Source organism: Piliocolobus tephrosceles, chromosome 9, assembly GCF_002776525.5.
Source record: "Piliocolobus tephrosceles isolate RC106 chromosome 9, ASM277652v3, whole genome shotgun sequence".
Lineage (NCBI taxonomy): Eukaryota > Metazoa > Chordata > Mammalia > Primates > Cercopithecidae > Piliocolobus > Piliocolobus tephrosceles.
Window position 1 is genome coordinate 103,746,079 of NC_045442.1, and position 21,171 is coordinate 103,767,249.

The window sequence follows — 21,171 nt, forward strand, 5'->3', positions numbered from 1 at the left end:
AACAAAAAAGATTTTAAAAAATTATGATGAAGTACTATGCACAATTGTTTTGCAATATACTATATGTAAATGTGTATTTAAATAAATTGACATTCTCCACACAAAAGTTCATAAACATGAAAAGTTTTAAATGGCCAATAACTCATGAAAAATTAAGATTTTTAGTCAATCCAATTCCCAAAACACATGACTTAATTCATCCACTTTTTTTTCAAACTTTGAAGAATTAATGCTTGTGTTTTATGCATTTTTCTGGAATGTATAAAAATATCAAATTTTTAAAAAATGTAAATGTTATCTTATTTCCAAACCAGATTAAGACTCCATAAAAGTCAAAATCTTTATTTATAATACTGATACTATGAAAATACCTGAGAAATATTTATAATGTAGTATTAATTGAAAAACAATTCAAAATTGTGGGAACACTATAATACAGTTATAACAGTACAAATGTGCATAGGCAAATACAAAAAAATGACAAATACATTAATTTTAATGAGACACAGTAATTGGTAATTGGTAATCTTTTATTTAAAAATATTTTTCTTATAAAATATTTAACATTGCCTAGTAAAAACATAGGTTAATGGCTATGCAATTTTCCTAGTGTGGTGAGTCTTCTGAAAATGCATTTCAAAAGTGACAAAATATAAAGCCAGAATGAATAGCACGCCTGTGTAGTTGATTCTTTTCAAAGTTAAATGTCTCAGTGGCTTATTTTTATTAAAGCATTCCAAAGGCACTTTGTCCAATGTATGGACTATTCATTTGCCAGTTCTATTTTTAAATAAAAGCCTTTTTTTTTTTTTTAGTTATGCAAGCAATGACAAAGCAACCTAGACATGTAAACTTCTGGTTTTACATGCATGTGCATCAACTTAAAAAGGGCAGACTAAATGATTTATTCTTATGGTTGGAGAATTGAGAAAGACTGGTGGCCTAAGACTGATCTGCTGGGTTTCAGATCAAAACAATCAATGGCTGTCTTCTGTGGGAATGGAGTGACAGCGTTGCTGCAGTTGTAGCTGGGTTACCAGGCATGTATAAATAGTAAAACAGGGGATTTCAAGAAATACTTTCTGAGCAACTGCTGTGGTTTTCTCTGGCATACAACCGTCTTCTGAATTCTTTCAATTCCATCTGGTTATATCTTTCTTTCCTCCCTCACCTAAACAGAAATTTTCTAAGTCTGTATTAACACCCCCACCCCCAGTGCTACAGTAGTACAAAGATTCTGAACTTCCAAATTTTTTAAAAGAACACTTTACAATTTATTTGTTTTTGTTACAATTTATTGCTAAGGAACTTTTTTGTTTGTTTGTTTGTTTCTTTGTTTTTAGACGGAGTCTCTCTCTGTCGCCCAGGCTGGAGTGCAGTGGCGCTATCTCGGTTCACTGAAAGCTCCTCCTCCTGGGTTCATGCCATTCTCCTGCCTCAGCCTCCCGAGTAGCTGGGACTACAGGCACCCACCACCACGCCAGGCTAATTTTTTGTGTTTTTAGTAGAGACGGGGTTTCACCGTGTTAGCCAGGATGGTCTCGATCTCCTGACCTCATGCTCTGCCTGCCTTGGCCTCCCAAAGTGCTGGGTTTACAGGCGTGAGCCACCGCGCCCAGCTGCTAAGGAACTTTATCCATTTATTCATCCATTTTTGTTAGAGTGGCTGTTTTGTCATGAGTTTTATTAAATACATGGAAGCAAAACGCCAGTTGAGGCCGAGCGTGGTGACTCACACCTGTAATCCCTGCACTTTGGGAGCCCAAGGCAGGCAGATCATCTGAGATCAGGAGTTCGAGACCAGCCTGGCCAACATGGTGAAACCCCGTCTCCACTAATAATACAAAAATTAGCTGAGCATGATGGGAGTCGCCTCTAATCTCAGCTACTAGGGAGGCTGAGGTACGAGAATCGCTTGAACCCAGGAGGCAGAGGTTGCAGTGAGAGGAGATTATACCACTGCACTCCAGCCTGGGTGACAGAGTGAAACTGTGTCTCAAAGAAAAAAATAAAAAACTAGTTGAAAGTTGGTGTAAGAAAGGATAATGCATCACTGAATTTTATTTCACTTATTTTTATTAAATTCTAGGGGGCAGAAGTCTTGTGGATTATAAAGTAGTAATCCTAATTGAAGATATTGCTAGAAACATCAAAGCAAATGCAAACATATTTTTACTGATTTTACGTAGACATTATTTCTCTGTAATCCAGTCTTTGGCTTCATGCCAGGTACATAGCACACTCTCAATACAGATGGGTTAAAACATTTTTGACAGCAGTAGTTATACCATTACAATTGATCAGAATTATTAAGGTCATTGTGTCTAAATGTAATTAATACTCAAAGGAAATTTAGTCACTCAGTGTCATCCATTGAATTAAGTCATCTAAATTAAAATTATAATATGTTTTTATCATGTGAGCTTAGCGAATGTCAATTTTCAGAAGTTTGACTGAGTGAATTTCCTTACAAACTGACCTCCAAGCCTCTAGCCCCCAACTGGTCTGCTCTCAGAGGTGCCAGGATAAGGAGTCCCAGTGTAATATCCACCTCCATTCCTGTTGAACCAGGGTTCAAATTCTCCAGATGGAACCATCTTTGCCACCTTACAGAGTGGGTTCTCACTGGAACCTTTCCTAACTTGAATTAGAGTTTGACTTTACCCTCAGAACCAAGCCTACCTATGAAATTTCTTTCTCTACTGAAGAGGAAAGAGGTTTCTAAGAAGGAGTAAATCAGGCAAGTCTTGAAATAAAACCTGTGGAGTTCCCCTCTTGTTTTGCTCGACTTGAAGACAAGTCCCTGTTGCATTTTTCCCTTTCACAGATCACAGATGATTAGTTTATTAAGGCCTAGTGCAGGCCAGGCCTGGTGGCTCATGCCTGTAATCCCAGCACTTTGGGAGGCCAAGGCCAGTGGATCATCTGAGATCAGGAGTTCGAGACCAGCCTGGACAATATGGCGAAACCCCATCTCTACTAAAAATACAAAAAAAATTAGCCAGACATGGTGGCGCATGCCTGTGATCCCGGCTACTAGGGGGAGTGAGGCAGGGGGATCACTTGAACCTGGGAGGTGGAGGTTGCACTGAGCCAAGATCATGCCACTGCACTCCAGCCTGGGCAATAGAATGAGACTCTGTCTCAAAAAAAATACATAAACAAAATTTAAAAAGCCTATTGCATTAGAATGGTTGCTGTATGAGCCCCATGGCTCTGTCAGTATATACTTCATAAATTTATCCTGTTCCCAAGAGGCTGAATGTTTAAACTTCATCTTGTTAAACTCTCTAAAATCCCTCTTAATTAGGCACATATGGTATAAACCAAAGCATCTAGGCAGATAGGAGTCTTTTCTACGTTAGTATGAATTAATTGGGCTAACTTCCCATTGCTTGACGGAGGTGAATATCCCTGGGAAGAAATGAAGATTTTGATTGAGAGAAAAAAGAAGTCATTTATTGGTGCATGGGACACTTTGGGAGGTAGGATCCATTTGGATGTCCTGCTGCAGTTGGAGACGTGGAACGAAACGAGAGAACAAGGCATTTTGGTTACTGGGGAAAGAGGAACAAGGACGTAGAAAGTTTGGGAGGATAACAAGTCCAACTGCCACCTCCAAACCTTTCTTCTTGGCTCATAATGACCCTCAGGGGAGAAGATGTTCTTTTTTCTTTTTCTCTCTCTTCCTGCACACTGTGTACTTTAGAATTTAAGCTGATATCAGTAGTAAAATCTAGATATGCTCATGAGTTCAATAAACCATTGGATCTGCCTGGGCTTCAAGCTTAATTTATGGCATGGTTTCTTTGAAGAAATGTACTCTCCGTTCTAAACAACCAATGTAACAAGGACCCTTCTGGGACAGAATCCACTGGTATATGAGGTGCTGCTCCTATGTGCACTCATTCCACATGCAAAAATGATAATTAAGAGCCACTCCATGAAGGCTCTGGCTTAGACTCACTGGAGGCCTGTGTTTGGTGCTGGCCACTCTATCCATGAAACCATATTTAAATGAACCAGAAGAAAGGTTTAAAAAGATGCCTTGGCAGATCTTTTTGAGCAGTGAATATTCCCCCAACAATATCTGTTTCCTTCATTTCAACTTTTGTTTTGGGGGGTAGCTTAAAAAAAGTCTTATGGCAGCATCAAGAGCCATCTGTGTTAAGGGCCCTGCGTTCAGTGCCTCGGTGCATACTCACGGTTTCTCTTTTGGGCTTTTGTTACCAGTAAGTCTACCTCGGACACTTATTTTCTTATTTTATTTCCCTTTCTGTGCTGTCACTTTCTTGGTTTTAGTGAAAGAATTAAGCTTTGCCTTTTTGGATTATTCCAGACATTCTTTTCCTGGCATGCAAATGACTGTTGATGTACTCCAGCAGAGAATAATAAAAGCCTCTATCAACAGTCCAGCGAGTGACATTTAAAGGATACTTGAAAGGTTGTCCAATTTCTTGTCTTGTACCTTACCTAACAAAGGCCATCTGGAAATGAGGTATTTCACGTAAGTCCAATTTCCAGATAGCAGAAATTTAAGGACCAATTTAAAAAATAGAGAATTTTCTTCTCTTCTAAACTTACACTATTCAGCACAGCTTTGGAGAGGTACTTTAAGGATCTTTCTATTCTCTAAACTTCTTCTTCCTTGTATTTCTTATATTGTTCCACCCTTTCAAGTCAGTAACCTCAGGGTTAATCACAATCGGAAACTTGCCCCTCACTCCTTTGAATAACGAGCCTTGTCTTCCTGACAGCCTTTTTTAAAGGGAACTTTTCTAATTACTTATTTCTAAGCAGAATCTTTTAAAATGAGATTTATACAAATGCTGACCCTTGAATATGCATGGGCTTACTATAGAATTATAAAAACTTAAGCACTATTCGGAATACCATAGATTTTTAGTAAACATTTATGAGTCATGGTAGAAGCAAAACACATTGGCGTGAATTCTTTCTGAAGTTCAAATTAATTTGATGTTTGAAAATTACATTTCTTTCTGGCTTCACTTGCAAAAATCCAAATGCAATTGTACCTGGGTTTCACCCATTGTGAAGAACTGAGAGATTAATGGCAGACAAGAAGAGAAAAAAAGAAGAAATATTGGCAACATGAGCTGTGTGCTGGCTCCTTCAGGGGTGGCTTTCTATTCCCTTTTCTTTGTTATTTGGTGTCACATGAGAGCCTGAAAAATCTTACATGTAGATAGATGCTGAGACTCGCACTTTCATACTGTATGGCTTACAAACAAATCGAAAGTATGAGGCAGTTTAGCCTAGAAACTGTACAGATATTTTAGGGTTGTGTTAGCTTCTGACATTTTTGTCCTTTTACATTGTGGTACCTAAAAAAGATAGCAACGCTGATTTCATATTTGGCTGAATGTGGGCAGTTGTTTTCCGAAATGCAGCCGCATCCTATCTCTTTCCTTTGGTACTGGCTCTCACTGCCTTGTATGTAGTAAGAGTTCCTGGAGGCCCTGAAATGGTGTTGTATTAATTTTTATAATTCCCCTAGCGCTTACTACCGTGTCTTTCACGTACTTACTCTAGAAATGTTTCTTTAGTGAATGAATTCATGTTTTGATGATTTAGTATGTCTGCTCCTTAAATCATAAAAAACATTTAAATTTACTTAAGTATATGTTGATGTGTGTTTGTGAACAGAACAAGAGGAAGGGTCCTGAATAAGTTTGAATTGGTTTTAAAAAAGTTTTAAAAAGAAGAGAAACGTAAAGTAAAAAAAAAAAAGTTAAACAATGAAGCTGAAAACAATGAAATGTTTAAGAGAGTCAAAAGAAAAACATAGAAAGAATAAAATGAAACTAAATCGATTTTCAAGTAAAAGAGTAACTTCCAGAGAGATGCAAGGATGAAAAATGGAAAAATTTAGCTAGTTTAAAGAAAATCCACCAAAGAATAAAAAGCATAGCCGACAGACAAATAGAAACAAATGGAGCTTTCACAAATTTGACTTCACTAAGTAGTGGGATTTATTGTTTACCTAGTACCATACATAGCCTTGGAGGTGAGACTTAAGAAATAAAGCACAGATCTAAATCCACTCATTTAAACCCTGCTGCCACCTTTACTGTCAGGGTTGACAACTCACTGTCAGGGTTGACAAGAACCCTAAGTCAAAGTTGTGACTTTTTAAGGATGACTATTTTTAGCTGCATATGAGACTAGGAGAAAGTCCATACAGAAATTTTACACTTTCTCTCTCCTCCATTTGCAGGAAAAAAGATCCCGTACATTTTTGATATTTTCCTGTTAAGAACAAGTTACCAACCTGAAATTTTGATCTTGCAAAGCCATTCTCTGTATTTTGGCATTACTGTTCTACTGATACTTATCAGCAAATCGATCATATTTGACTTTCTGATACTCAGTGCATTTCAGACTTGCTTCAGTGGTCAGTCACATCCTGGGGCAGCTTCATAGAAGTCCTTGTTCATGTCACTATATTTAAGACTGTGTCAGTATTTCCATTAAGAGGCTTTCTCATTCCCTAGGGCTTCTAAATAAGTCGTAAAAAATCAAGCCAAACTCAAAGCTGGCATAAAGGGGTCCTTTTTTTTTTTTCTTCTCCTATATATAAGGAATATAAATGCTTAACTACCATTAATTCTATATTTAGTTAGGTTTGTAAACGCTTTATACACTGACAAGACCAAATAAGATCCATTGACGCTTCTGTGGCCTAAGATTAAAAAGAATTTCAAAAAGATTTACTGTCTGTGAAAACAACAAGACATTCTATTTAATGAATATAGCCCAATGAATATGGAGGTGGTTTCTTTTCTTCCTTCTTCTTCTTCTTCTTTTTTTTTTTTTTTTTTTTTTTGTTAGTTGCAGTTAGTTTTTTCCCTTCTGTCTCCCTATTTTGTTTCTAAAATTAAGCAGGTATTTTTCTGGGTTAAAATTTGTCTTGTTGATGTAACAGAATTTTTACACAGGGTAAATATGTGCTTTCTTCCAGTCCAGAGTTTTGGTACTTTTAATTTTGGAAGCCTGGTTTCTTGTTTTCCATTATAAATGATATCATTTATAATTGTGAGTTTTGAGGAAGTGAAAAAATATAATAATAAATGTGTTCACTTTGCCCAATTTCCTTCACAAAATTTGAATATTTTTCTCAGTTTTCAGTTTAAATGAAGGGTGGTGTGTTTAAATAACAGCTGCGTAATGAACCTTTTCTCTCTTTCCTCTTTGACGGCTTCTGTTACCCAATTTCTCTGTTTCATTGTACTAAACAGGTAAATAGTCAGGGATTTTTGTAAATCCAGCAATCAGCTTTTAAAGGATCTTCTAGATCAATCCCATATTTTTCAGGTTAGGAAATTGCTTTGGCCTCTATACAAGGCCCTGAAAATGTTCACTTTTGGCCATGAGTTGCTCTGTTGCTTGGAGATGTGATCCTGATCCTTTGTATAGTAACTCTAACAATTTTTGGCAGCTTCAGGCACTTAAATGACTTTTATTTAAAAAATACTTAAATCATTAGTGTTGAACTTTTGAGAACTTGGAGTAGCTGTGTGTGCCTTTCTAAAAATTTCTCTGTTGTAATAGCTAGAGTGGAAAGGTTTTTACACAAGTTGATATTATAAATTGTGGGTTGTAATAGCGATACAGTACCTAGGGATCATCTTTGGTTATTATGGGAAATAGAAATGGTTTGCAGAAGATCCCACAGCATTAATACTGGTGGCCAAAGGTTTCTGCGGTGTGTATGTGTATGAGTGTGTGTGTGTATGTGTGTGTGTAGTAGTAGTAGTAGCAGTAATAGAAATTGAACATATTTGGAAAAACAAGGTCACTTTTGAAGACGATCAGTGGCATCTCCCCTCCGCCTTGTACATAACACTGGAGACATTGAAGTTATTACCAGGAAGTGGCCAGAAACAATTTGAGGGATAGCAACCCAGTTGGAAAGTGGTTTTGGGGAGATAGATTAGTCTCAGTTTCAAGCAGCAACACCACTCTACTTTCAGCAGTTTGGAGTCTTCCCCAAAGTGAGTCAGTAACTTTTTCCAAGCCCAGTAGGAGGTGCTACAGGGTGAAATTCACTTTTAGCATTTGCTCAAGTCATGCAACCAAAAAAAAGCAAAATTGAAGTTTAGATTTCACAGGCTCATGGACTTAGGTAGCACCTCAGCAATGGGCCATGATTCTCTTAAGCACTTTTTTCATGTCTTTCAGAATTGCTGGACTGCAGATAGGGGTAAAAACTGCCCCTTGCCCACTGACTTCAGTACTTTTGAGTGTCTTTGATACAGTGATGAAGACATACATCTTTTACACACTGTGTTCACTTTTTGGTCACTTTGTGTTCATTTTTTGGTCACTGTTGGTCCAAAAACACACAATTTTGTTTTTTGTGTGTGCTGTATTTGTTTTCAATGAAAATTTTGATCAGTTTTCATTTAAATAAAGAGAAACTTTTTTACAATCTGATTTAGAGAGGAATATTTTAGTAATACAAAATTAAAATGGAAAAGCAGAACTCAAACGAAAATGAAACCTTTTAAAATGCTGAAAGGTGGTCAGAGACAACCATTCATAAAGTGATATTTCCAAGAAGCAGCTTGCTTCTTAAGTTTTCACATAGTTGCCTGTGTATTAAGAACTGATAGTCCCTTCAGCCCAGCCAGTCTCAGGTGATGGTGAACAAATCTCCCAGTATGGCAGAGACATTTCAAGTAAGAATGCCCTGTTCTGCCAAGACTGTCATGATACTAAAATGTACCCTTTTGCTAAAGGCCAAAATTCAGAGTCTCTCCTCCCAGTTTCTACACTGATGTAGACAACAGATGCACAAAAAGGCAAAGTGGTATGTCACATGGCTTCAGAGCAAGAGGATGGCTATCTGGCAAGGAAGAGAATTCCTTAAATGTTACTGGGGCTTACATTTCTAAATGTAAAATTCCTAGCCAGAAGCTATTTGGTGCCAAGTGTCTTTGCTGTGATGCCTGAGCCTAGCAGGAAACTGGATGGTTGCAATATTGTGGCTGCTGTTAGAGTCCACACACCCTTTGCTAATTTGCAACCAAGATTGAATGATATGATTGTTTTCCATTTTTTCTTATCACTGTTTTGGTTGCATCTAATCTTACTATATTTTCCTCTCCTAGAATTCTCTTCTGAGTGCTGAATCTATCCAGATGGGTCAAGGAGTTTCTTCATAACCTTGTCACTAGTGCAACTGGTCTTGTTTTAGTTTTGATGGTGTCTCCTGGGTTCATTTATTTTAGACCTTTTTAGAAATATGGCACCAATTCATATTTATGTGGCAGCTCATGGGGACTCTAGCTTATCTAACTGTGTACTTTTTTCTTTCAACTGTGTACTTTTTTCTTTCAGAAGATTTTGTATGTATATATTTTTCTTAAAATGTGCTTGGAAAAGTATAAACATAAATCATCTGGAATAGTAATTCTCAACTATCTTGAAAGGTGTTCGAGGACTATTTCATGGTTACTATGATTGAAGCAGTAAAATTTAGTTTATAGTTACAATAACTTTCCTCTCATTAGGAAAATATAAAAAAGCTCAACTTTATGATTTCACGACATATTACCAACCCTTAAATTCCATTCTAATCCCCACCCCCTAACACACACAGACTCGGTGAAATGCTCATAGGAAGCTCAGAGAAGAACCGTAGAGGCATATGACCCCTCTGTGCTATGTTTGACCTCACCTTGTCTCTCAGCTGCTTTCATTAAAATGACAGCATAAAGGTCTGGGCAGAGGCTGGGTTGAAGCAATACACATCAAATGTATATTTTGATTATAGTAAAGTTCCTGCTGCGTCAACTTGTGATTTGGAAAATGACTTTGCAGGGCCCCAGTTTTCTCTCCAGCCAGCCTCCTTAACTACAGGAAATTTTCCACCTGCAGATGAGACCACAGGAAGCTATAATGTGGATAGAGCAGAGAGCAGTGCCTCAGAAATCAGCAGCTCTGTATATTGGCCAGATCTGTTAGCAACTGGGTATGTGTTCTAAGGCAAGTCCCTTTATTAATCATGGCTTTTGTTCCTTTAGCTGTAAAACGAAGATATATGACAAGATAATCCATAAGTACCTTACACCTCTGACAGAGTGCAATTCTGTGCAATGCATAGGGAGACAAGGAAGCCCACAGTTTATAGAAAGTCGTAGCTAAATGCGTATCACAATGTCTCTATTAGAACAGAACTTGGGCTCTGAGCCACAAGACAGGGACGTTGCAAAAGAGCGTTGGGGAGCATGGCACCAGTAAACCTCCCTGGTGGCAGATAAAGGACTCTGCCCTGTGGGGGTATTGGGCCCTGAGCATGGGATAGGAGGCCAAGAGGGTAGATGTCACGTGTTTAAATCTGGCAATGTTTGCCTTATGTCATGTGTCATTTTTAGGAGATCTCTCCCAAGATTATAGAAGTATGCTGTGTTTTACTTTTTCTGATAATTTTTATCAGAAGTATATTTTCTGACATTTTTAAGTACATATTATATACTTATAATCTACCTACAATTTATTTTTGTAAATTATGAGATCGTGATCAGACTACTTTTTTCTCCACTAAATGAACAGCCAATTGTCCCAACACATTTTACTGAATACTTCTACCTTTCCTTATTGATTTGAAATGCTACCCCTATTATATACTGACTTCCTTTATATGTATACCTATTTCTGGACTCTATTGTATTCTATCCAACTATAACATATATTAATAGCATAACATTTTATTTCCTTTTTATTTTAAGTTCTGGGACACATGTGCAGGATGTGTAAATTTGTTACATAGGTAAACATGTGCTGTGGTGGTTTGCTGCACCTGTCAACCCCTTACTTAGGTATTAAGCCCAACATGATTTAGCTATTTTTCCTGATGCTCTCCCTAGCCCTGGACCCCCCATGACAAGCCCTAGTGTGTGTTGTTACCCTCCCTGTGTCCACATGTTCTCATTATTCAGCTCCCACTTATAAGAGAGAACATGCTGTATTTGGTTTTCTGTTCCTGCATTAGTTTGCCAAGGCTAATTGTTTCCAGCTCCATCCAAGACCCTGCAAAGGACATGATCACATTCCTTTTATGGCTGCATAGTATTCCATAGTGTATATGTACCACATTTCCTTTATCCAGTCTATCATTGATGGGCATTTGGGTTGGTTCCATGTGTTTGCTATTGTGAATAGAACAGCATACCATTTTCATGACTGTAGTTTTATTGTCCATTTTGATGTATGACAGGGTCTGTCTACTTTCAGTTTTTTTTTTTTTTCAAAATATTCTCATCTAGGTCCTTGAATTTATTTTTCTAGTAGAACTTTAGAATAAGTTTGATAATTCTATTTTTAAAAATCTTGTTAGAAGTTAATTTGGGATTTCATTGACTCTATATGTTAGTTTGGGGAATATTTTTGTCCGTGATATTTATATCAAATCTTCCCACTGAGGGCATGGCAGATTTCTCCATTTATTCTGGTCATCTTTTATGACAGCCGTTAGTTTTTATAGTTTTCTTTATATAGGGTTGGCATATTTCTCATTAGGTTAATTTCTGGTTTTTTATTTGTTGTTCTTATCGTTTCTATTGCAGATGAGTTCTTTTCAATAATAGCTATAATTGATATACAGGAAAACTGTTGCATTTTGTATATTTTTCTTATATCTACTTCCATTGTTCAAGTACACAAGTATCTTATCTTCAAATAGTAAGTTTTGTGTATTTACTCTCTTTTTCTTTCCCTTCCTTCCTCCCTCCATTTATTGTATCATGTTGGCCAGGTCCTACAAAACATCATTGACTCACAGCAGTAATAACACACATTAATGAGAATTTGTCTTATATTTTACCATTGAGTATAATGTTTGCAGAAGGTTTCTTGTGTAATCACTTTATTGAGTTAAGGCTTTCTCTTTCCATTCCTAGATTATTTAATAAGATATCTCCCTAACCATACACTTAACTGAATAGGTCATTGCATTTACGATGCTATTATATAGTTTTTAAGATTGTCATCTAGTTGTCCTCTTTTAAATAATCTATTTAAGTTATTTACAGTAGTACATTTCCTAATGCTTAATCATCCTTGAATTCTTGGGAAAATTTTTATTCCATATCAATGTAATATTCTTTTAATATATTTCTGGATTGCATTTATTAACATATTATTTAATAATTTTGCACTGAAATTCTTAACTGAGATTTGTCTTTAGCTTTCTTTTTTTTTTTTTCTAATGGTCTCCTTGCACAGTTTTAGTATTAAAGTTATGCTAGGCTTATGGAATGAGCTGGAACATATTTTATCTTTTTCTACTCTAGGAAATTCTAAATAAAGTAAAGATTAGCTCTTCCTGATGCCTTGAAAGTTTAAAATAATTAACCTGTGAAAGGATCTTAGCCTGAGATTCCTTGGTTCTTTACTTTTCCTCTTACGTTTCTCATCTTTCTACATTTTCTGAACAGTTTCTGCTTTATCTTCCAGATTATTATTAATAATTTGGTCTTTAACTCTTCCCCCATTCATTCTTTAATCAACTTTTTTTTTTCTTTCTCTCTCTCTCTCTCTAATTTTTTTTTTTTTTTTTTTTTTTTTTTTGAGACAGGATCTCCCTCTGTTGCCCAGGCTGGAGTGCAGTGGCACAATCATAGCCCACATCAGCCTCAAACTCCTGGGCTCAAACGATCCTCCTATCTTGGGCCTCCAGAGTAGCTGGGATTACAGGCATGTGCCACCATGCCCCGCTAATTTTTAAAATTTTTTGTTGAGATGGGAATCTTACTATGTTACCCAGGCTGCTGTGAAACTCATGGCCTCAAGCAGTCCTGCTACCTTGGCCTTCCAAAGTTCTGAGATTGACAGATGGGAGCCAGCATGCCTGGCCCTATAAATCAACTTTTCTACTGCAGTTTTTCTTTTAAGTTGGGTATCTTATTTTTATTCTCCAAGAACATCTTTTTTATCTTATTCATTTGTCATAGCAGCTATGATCCTTGTGGAGATCAGAAATTACTAGAATCTCTACTCTGTACCTCTTAATGGCCTTAAAGCCTTTTCTAGGAACCCCCTTAGACAGGTCCCCTAACCTATTTAAAGAGTATTTGTAGCAGCTTTATCCTGGGGTTAGATGACCCCGAAAGCTCTCTGTGGACTCAGATGGGAGGAAGAGGTATGGCCTAGCTCTTCTGACAGCTGTCTCGTATCTGATAACCTTCTCGATTCCCCTGGTAGGCCACTTATTCTCTGTGAACTGTGCACTTGGAACATCTGTGCCCTTTTGGGAGAGGCGGCTCACACTCTCCGCGGTCTTGCCCTCCACCTGTTTTGAGTTGTGGTTCCCTGTTTGGATTTTCCCACCAACTTGATGCCATATGTATTTTCCTTTCCATTAATTTCTCAACTTTTCTGACTTGGCAGTGGTAACTTTTATTGTTTTTGAGCCCCATTAAGCATGTATTTGTTTTCAAATTTGCATTTTGCAATTTAACGACATTTCAAGGGAGAAATTAATAAAGCTTATTCAGTACCCCCTCTTAAAGGGTAATTCCATAACATAGACTTTTAGCAAATGATTTTGTGGTAAAAGATGTCTTGTTTACTTCTGAGGTTTTATGGAGAATTTGCACACATTCAAAATTAAGCATAGATTCTGAATATCAATGAATAATAAATACAGAGTAACTGTGCACACAGTGGAGCAGTGGAAACTGTTGCAACATTTCTGGTAGGTTTCATGTACATAAACATGATGCATTGTGATAGGTAAGACTTCCTCAACTATGGTGCTTGAATAAAGAGATAAATATAATTTAGTTAAATAAAAAATGCCATAATTATAACATGGTATATTATTACTTGGCAGTTATGCACCTAATCTCTACTGTACTTTTGAAACGTGACTGGAGTCCAGGTGGATACTGTTTTACTGTGTCATTAAGCATGTAGCATGCTAGGCCTGACTTTTATTTTTGTTCTTCCAGTGGAAAACTTGGTGTTTTGTTTGAGTGCGGACTGCTGGGATTTTTTAAAGTAAAACAAGGAGCTGAGAATTTCACTCCTTCTTGCAATATATAGTTCCTTCAAGCAAAATTATCAATTAATGGAGCGTTAAATATCATATGCTTCATATTGCTTTTTTACCCTTTTGTACTTGGGTTATTTGAATAATTTTCAGCTAGTGCTACAAATTGACTAAATATTATTGACTATAATTGGCTATAATTGTCTAAAATTATAGATCAAAATAAAACAAAACCATGGGAGGGAGAAGATTATCATATTTTGAAAACATATCAATGAAGTACATATTTAAATTTGCATATTTGGCTTATTGTGAAAATGTCAATGTAGTTTTGCTTTCCCCTAATACCTTCATTATTATTTCTTCTTCTTAATAATAATACAGTGCATTGTCTTTGCTCAGAGCATTAGATTCTTCCTTGGTTTGTTCGACTGTGAATGAGCTGACTGAGTATTTCACCATACTTCTACGTCCCTGAGCAGTGGTGAACTGACCATAGACTATTTTTCTATGAGTTTTCTTTCTTCCTTCAGAAATAAGTTTGATTGTTCATCTGTCAGCAGGAGGAAACTGTGATGCTTACATAGTAACGAATTTAAAATAAGCCACTGTTCCCAAGATCTTTCCAAGAGCAGCAAGCTTTCAGTGGAGTAACTAACATTTCTAGAGTTCTTTGCTTGCAGGGCACTTATCGTCATTGTGTTAGGCAGTCCCTGTTATGCTTCATGGGTCTTTCCCTGAATTATAGACCTAGTTCTCTGGTTCATCCTTTAAGATGCTAAAATCACTCCGATGAGCTTGAGTTTTACATGTTATCACTAGCTGATCTCGCCACTGGGCAAAAATCATAAACAGCAAATGTCCAGACCTAATTTCTAGCAAACAATTGCAGCATACTCCTCCACCAGGCTTTCCCTGGGAATTTGGGAATTTGAAGGGTTTTCTTTTCCGATGTTACTGTATATCCTGTTGGAGATGGTGATGGGCAGCGTCATCTCCACACACATATTCTACGAACAATATTAAGTGAAGCCTCTGCAACTAAGAAGGGCAAAAGAAGTGCCAGACGTCCGGCCTGAGATCATGGCACCTACATGGCCAGGAACAGACAGCTTGCATGCAGCAGTCAGGAATGCAGTATGTGGTTTCTGAATTCATTAACAATGTCAGGTTGAAAACTGATGACTAGAATTTTAAATCAGAGAACAGTTTTTATGCATATGTATTAGTTTTCTCTTGCCGCATAACAAATCATCACAAATTTTGTAGTTCAAAACAGCACCCACTTATAAGCCCACAGTTCTGGAGGTCGGACGTCTGGCATGGCATAGCTGGGTTCTCTGCTCAGGGTCTCACCAGGATGACATCAAGGTTGTCAGTCATTCTGGGCTCTAAGAAAGAACCCACGTACAAACTTATCCAGACCAATGGCACAGCTCATTTTCTTGTGGTTATGGGACTGAGATTCACATTTCCTTGCCTCTCAATTTCTAGAGGCTGCCCAGCTCCCTTCCCTGTGGCCTCCTGACACTTTCAAACCAACACCCGCATGTTGAGTCTTTCTCAGGCTTGAATTTCTCTGACTTCTCCCCCTGCATTCCCCCAGGAAAAAGCTCTGCATTTAAGAGTTCATGTAATTACATCAAGCCCATCCAGATAATCTTCCTATTTAAGGTCAACTGATTGATCATCTTAATTACATCTGTATAGTTCCTTTTAACATGGAACGTAACATATTAACAGATGTAACACCAGGTTGAAAAGTCATGAGGGCAAAATTCTTCTACCCCAGCATAGATCATGCGGCAGCGGGATTTGGGTAAGGTTTTGCCCGTACAGCCACAAATGTTTAGACAATTAACATTATGATGAGTGTGAGCTTATAATTATAAAGTATAAAAAATGTACTGCTTCAAATGCTTTTGGTATGGCTAATCTATAAATGGAGTAATCAAATCCTGTCTAAATAAGTTAGTTGAAATTTACATAATTATTTACACATGAGCACAGAAAACACGTGTTCTCTTTATCCATTCAGTCAATCTTGCTTTCCTTAAGGTTATTTGTATTTTATCTCATAACATGAAGTAGGCATTTTCACATGCAGGCTAGCATCAGGCAATTGATATGTGCTTTTTTTGGGGGGGGGGGGGGTGGTGCAGAGTCTCACTCTGTCACCCAGGCTGAAGTGCAGTGGCATGATCATGACCCACTGCAGCCTCAACCTCCTGGGGCTCAGGCGATCCTCCCATCTCAGCCTCCCTAGTAGCCTGACAGTGTGCTTCTAAGGTATCTGGCTAGATTATTCCCCTGGCATTATGAATGTTTATGACACATAATAATGGCTGCTATTTATCAAGCACTTCCTATGTGCCTGGCATTGTGCTATGTGCTACACTTGCAGATATTATTTTAGTTAGTCTTTACAATAAGTCTATGATGTACATATTATTATCCTTATTTTAAGGATGAAGGAACAGACTTAAATAGCAGAATGTGCTCATATAAGCTGAGATGTTGCAGAACTGTGATTTGAACTCATATCTGTTTGACTCTAAAACCTTCTTCAGCACTATCTTTTACTTTTTAACAATCCTGGGAAAAGATGGCAGTTTATTTTTGACAGATCCTTCTACCCGCTTTTATAAGTCTTCCTCTACCTTTTTTTCCCACTATGCCCAGAGCAACCTATGTCTTTATGCTATGCCCAGCCCCCAGCTCATCCCATAGGTCCTCTGTCTGCCCTTCAGTCTTCCGGAGTAAGTGGTTTTCCATCTGTCAATCGATAACGACAGGTCCTCATCTCAGGCAGCTGATGTCAGTGAAGTATGAAAACAGCACCATCAAAATAGCTTATACCAGGGCATAATAATGACAAAAATAGCTGGGGATCCCTGTGCCAGGCACTGCACTAAGCACCCTACATGTATTTTCTTACTCAATCCTCATAATACCCCATGAAGTAGATACCTTATTATCCTCATTTCCCACAGGGAATTTTGAAAGCAGAATTTCTAAATCTCTGAGGGGATTAACTGTGTGAGAGAGTTTGCAGGGAGACTCCTTGCCTTCTCCGGGCCACCCTAATCCTTTCCTCATTCTAGAAGATTAGGATCAGCCACATAGCACCCTCATCTTCAGTAACAGCCTTCAGTCTAGAATTTATTTCATCCTTCCTTCGTCTTACTTCAGATCCTTTCTCCCAGAGTGCCACTGTGAGCATTTAAGGCTGAAGAGAATGCCATTAGGACCGAGCCTTCTCTGTAGCACAGGCCAGTGGCATTTTGGTCTTAAAATCCCAGGAGGGGACATTCAATATCTCTGTAGAGAGGAAAGGGACTCCAGCAACATAACAGATTGTCCAGGGCAAAGCAAGCATCTGCCTGCAGCAATTCTCCTGAGGGCCATTGAGGCCAAAACTATGATAAAGGAAAGTACAGCAATTGCATGGAACAAGGGTTACAGGCTCCTTATTAATAGGGAGAGCTGCTCCTTTGAAAGGGACAGCAAGTCTGTTAAGAACACAGGACTGCAGTCGAATTCTTTCTTATGGCCTAAAAATCTGAGTGGTCTCAGATTGCCAAAGGCAGGAAAGGAAGAGAGACCCTGCCTGGGGTCTGGGGTCCAGGCCCTCAGTCACTGCCCCTGCCTGTAAATTTGACTTATACCCTTTACTTCACATCACTCTGTAAATCCACAGAAAATAAAGTTGCGCCTTGATTTTCAGAATAGATACATTTCAAAAACAAAAGGTTTACATCTAATCAAGGTTTAAGGACAGCCCAGACACTTGGTGTTTTAAACTAATCTTGCCGTAAATCGTTTTGTCATATGTGCAGCATAAGTCCACTTCTGTTTCATAAGTTTAGGTTCTAAGATACTGAGTTTTTCTTACATTTAATGTTAACCAGCCATATCAACTTCCTTTGGTTGAGTCTGTCATTGTGTCAGCAGTAACGGCTACTAAAATATTGCATCCTGGTTGTAAAATATAACTGAAATCACTGGAAAATATAATACTAAGTGAGCGAACTGTGACTACCATAGTTTGAAAACCACAAAAATGTTGTCTTGGTGAGGAAGTGCATACTCTGTTTTTGATCATCCTATATTAATGAAGATTGTTACTTTAAGAGAATAATTAATTTTAAAAAAGTCAAGTGCTTTCTCCAACAGTGGGACTCAATGGCATTCCTTTAAAACAACTTTCACTTTTAATCTATCATTAAGGCCAAAGGTTTTTTTAATTTTTAAAAGCTTGTCCTTGAACTAAAATAACATGGAACATTTTAAAACATGGCTCCAAGCTGCTCTACATACGTTTTATTTAAACCACAGAGACTGCAGTTAGATTTCTCAGTGCCAGACAGACTGCAAATTATAACTGTAGCAGAAGCGACTGAATTTCTGGATGTTGTAGTACCAGTGAGCCTGGTTGTTTTTTTGCAGCTGTTCCTCCCTTTGGGCTCTACTCATGAATGACTTAATCCCTGTGTCAGATCGAATGGCATGCCTGTTGCCATGCAGAGAAAAAGCAAGCAAAGCCTCTTTTTTTTTTTTTTGTCTTTGCACAAATTTGCTGTACTCGCCTACAGAGGAGCAGGCAAGAGGTAAGAAAAGTCACAAAATAGAAGTTGTAAAGTGAGGCCAGAACACAGTGAAACTCCAAATGTTGGATATATGATGAAAATATCATCTAAAGCAGAACACCATTGTTTATTATGGCAAGAAGAGGGGATAATATCTACGATTGAATAGTAAAAATATTTTTACTAAGGTCATTTTTGTACTTACTATTCTGGTATTAGATTAGCAAATCTAATGCCAGATTAGATCTAATAATATCTTATGTTGTATTGCACTGTGTACTATAGAAAGTACCTGAACATCTGTTATTTTATTTGATCCTCATTATAACTCTATGAGGTAAAAATAAGGATAATTATTCCTGCTTTCACGCAGGGTGGGAGGGAGTGATCAACTCTTGCACAGCTACTTAATGGCAGAGCCAGAAAGAAAATTTAAGTCTCTAAGCTCCTGGTTCGGGTTCTTTCCACTCGATTTTACTGTGTTTTCCATCCTGGTTAAGTCAACTCAAAAAAAAAAAAAAAAAAAAATCATTTACAGAATAGAACTCTCTAAAGCAGTGACTCTTAACTTCCTTTTGTACATGGACTGCTTTAAAAATTGGGTAAAAAACTTTGGATCCTTCTTCATAAAAATGCACATCCACCCCCTTAAACCCCCATAAACACATAGACACTGTTGTGTAGCCCGGATGGCAACAAGGGTATCTCTGATCCTTTCCATCTAAATAGCAATCCCATAGATACTTGATTGCACACTATGGAAAGTCGGACACTTCTGAAGACTTCTAGAGATGCCCAAGGGCTCTGTCTTCTAAGCATATGGTACATTTGGTGCATGAGTCGTGTTGCCATTGCACATATGTGCTCCCTGTTCCGCATCGCGTGGATTCAGATGTGAAATGTACTCCCTTCCTCAAATGCCAAAAGATCCCCACGCTCAGAAAGCCTGTGCACGTGGTACACTTGAAGGAAAATTCAGAGGGAGTGAAGGAGGACCTTCTATCACAGCAATTCGTATGACTTTATTATTGCTTTTTTTTTTTAGAGACAGAGCCTTGCTCTGTCACCCAGGCTGCAGTGCAATGGCACGATCACGGCTCACTGCCACCTTGAGCTCTTGGGCTCAAGCCGTCCTCCCACCTCAGCTTCTCCAGTAGCTAGGACCACAGGCATTCACCACTGCACCTTGCTAACTTTGTATTTGTAGAGACGGGGTCTTGCTGTGTTTGGTCTCATACTCCTGGCCTCAAGCAATCCTCCCCCATCAACCTCCCAAAGTGCTGGGATTACAGGCCTGAGCCACTGTGCCTGGGCACAGCAGTTTATATGATTTCCTACAGAGCACTACTTGTCTTCATTCTTTAGTGCCCTTTGGCCACTCCAACATGGGAATCTTCCCTGCCTGCTTCATCTCCCAGGGTCTCCAGCCTCACAGCACCTCACTGGCTCTACTCTTCCCCCTCCCACCCTTTCCTGTTACCTCCTAATCCCCAGTTGCCTCAAAATCCCATGTTCTTTACCTGTAGTGTAACCCAGGTCTCTCCAGCTTCAACTCCCAAACTCTGTTCCATGCTCAGATCACTTATTGAGATGCTAAGCAAACTTAAGGGGCTTTCTAGGTCCCCTTCCCCTTCCTTATAAGGTGTTTGGGACATTAAATGGTAGTTTATTTTCTTCATACACACCTGTTTATAATTGTAGGAGTTTCAAGGATTCTCTAAAACATCACCCCCCTGGCTTTAGAATCCCATTCGAAGACAGCAATGGGAGTGACTGGTTTTCTTGGATCTGTGAGTTTAGAGCTTTATTCAGGTTCCTCTTTGGAGCAGAGTTGATGATTAGGGACAGAGCGCTCTTTTGACCACTCCAGAGCTGTATCCAAGCCAGAACAGCTGGTGTGGGGCACCATGGGATCCCATGCTTATGGTCCTGCCTGTCCCCTTCACCTGGCCATTCTAGAAGCAGGGAGTGATATGGAAGCTTCTAGGAAAAAAGAAAACAGGTCAGTTGATCCAGCAAAAATCTACCTTGGTTCATGCTTATAGTCTACCTGCTTCTTGTCCTTTATGGAAAATGATAACTGTTTTATAAGAAAAAGTGAAGGATGGACACAGTTGTTCATGCCTATAATCCCAGCACCCAAGAGCAGGAGGATTGCTTGAGGCTAGCAGTTCAAGACCAGCCTGGGCAACATACCGAGACCCCATCTCTATAAAAAAAAAGTTTTAAAAATTAGCTGAGCATGGTGGTGGGCGCCTATAGTTTCGGCTACTGGGGAGTGGCTGAGGCAGGAGGGTCACTTGAGCCCAGGAGTTCAAGGCTGTAGTGAGCTATGACTGTGCCACTGCGCTGCAGCCTGGACAATAAAGCAAGACCCCCCCGCCAAAAAAAGAAAATTAAAAGAAAGAAAAGAAGGAAGGGAGGAAGGAAAGAAAGAAAGAGAGAGAGAAGGAGGGATGGAAGGATGGAAGGAAGGAAGGGGAGAGAGAGAGAGAGAGAGAGAGAGAAAGAAAGAAAGGAAGGAAGGAAGGAAGGAAGGAAGGAAGGAAGGAAGGAAGGAAGGAA

The 21,171-nt window shown here is 38.5% G+C and overlaps 1 protein-coding gene across 4 annotated transcripts in view; it reads left to right on the forward strand.

Annotated features, from left to right (window-relative positions):
* MKX (mohawk homeobox) overlaps positions 1-21,171 on the forward strand; it is a 76,076-nt gene that overhangs the window by 15,045 nt on the left and 39,860 nt on the right. Inside the window, exon 5 of one of the 4 annotated variants that reach the window (XM_026448213.1) lies at positions 13,977-14,142. The exons of the other annotated variants lie outside the window; for them this stretch is intronic. Coding sequence (XP_026303998.1) covers positions 13,977-14,029 — 53 coding nt within the window. The 3' untranslated portion in view covers positions 14,030-14,142. Of the gene's footprint in view, positions 1-13,976; positions 14,143-21,171 lie in introns of those variants that run through there. 4 annotated transcript variants of the gene reach the window in all.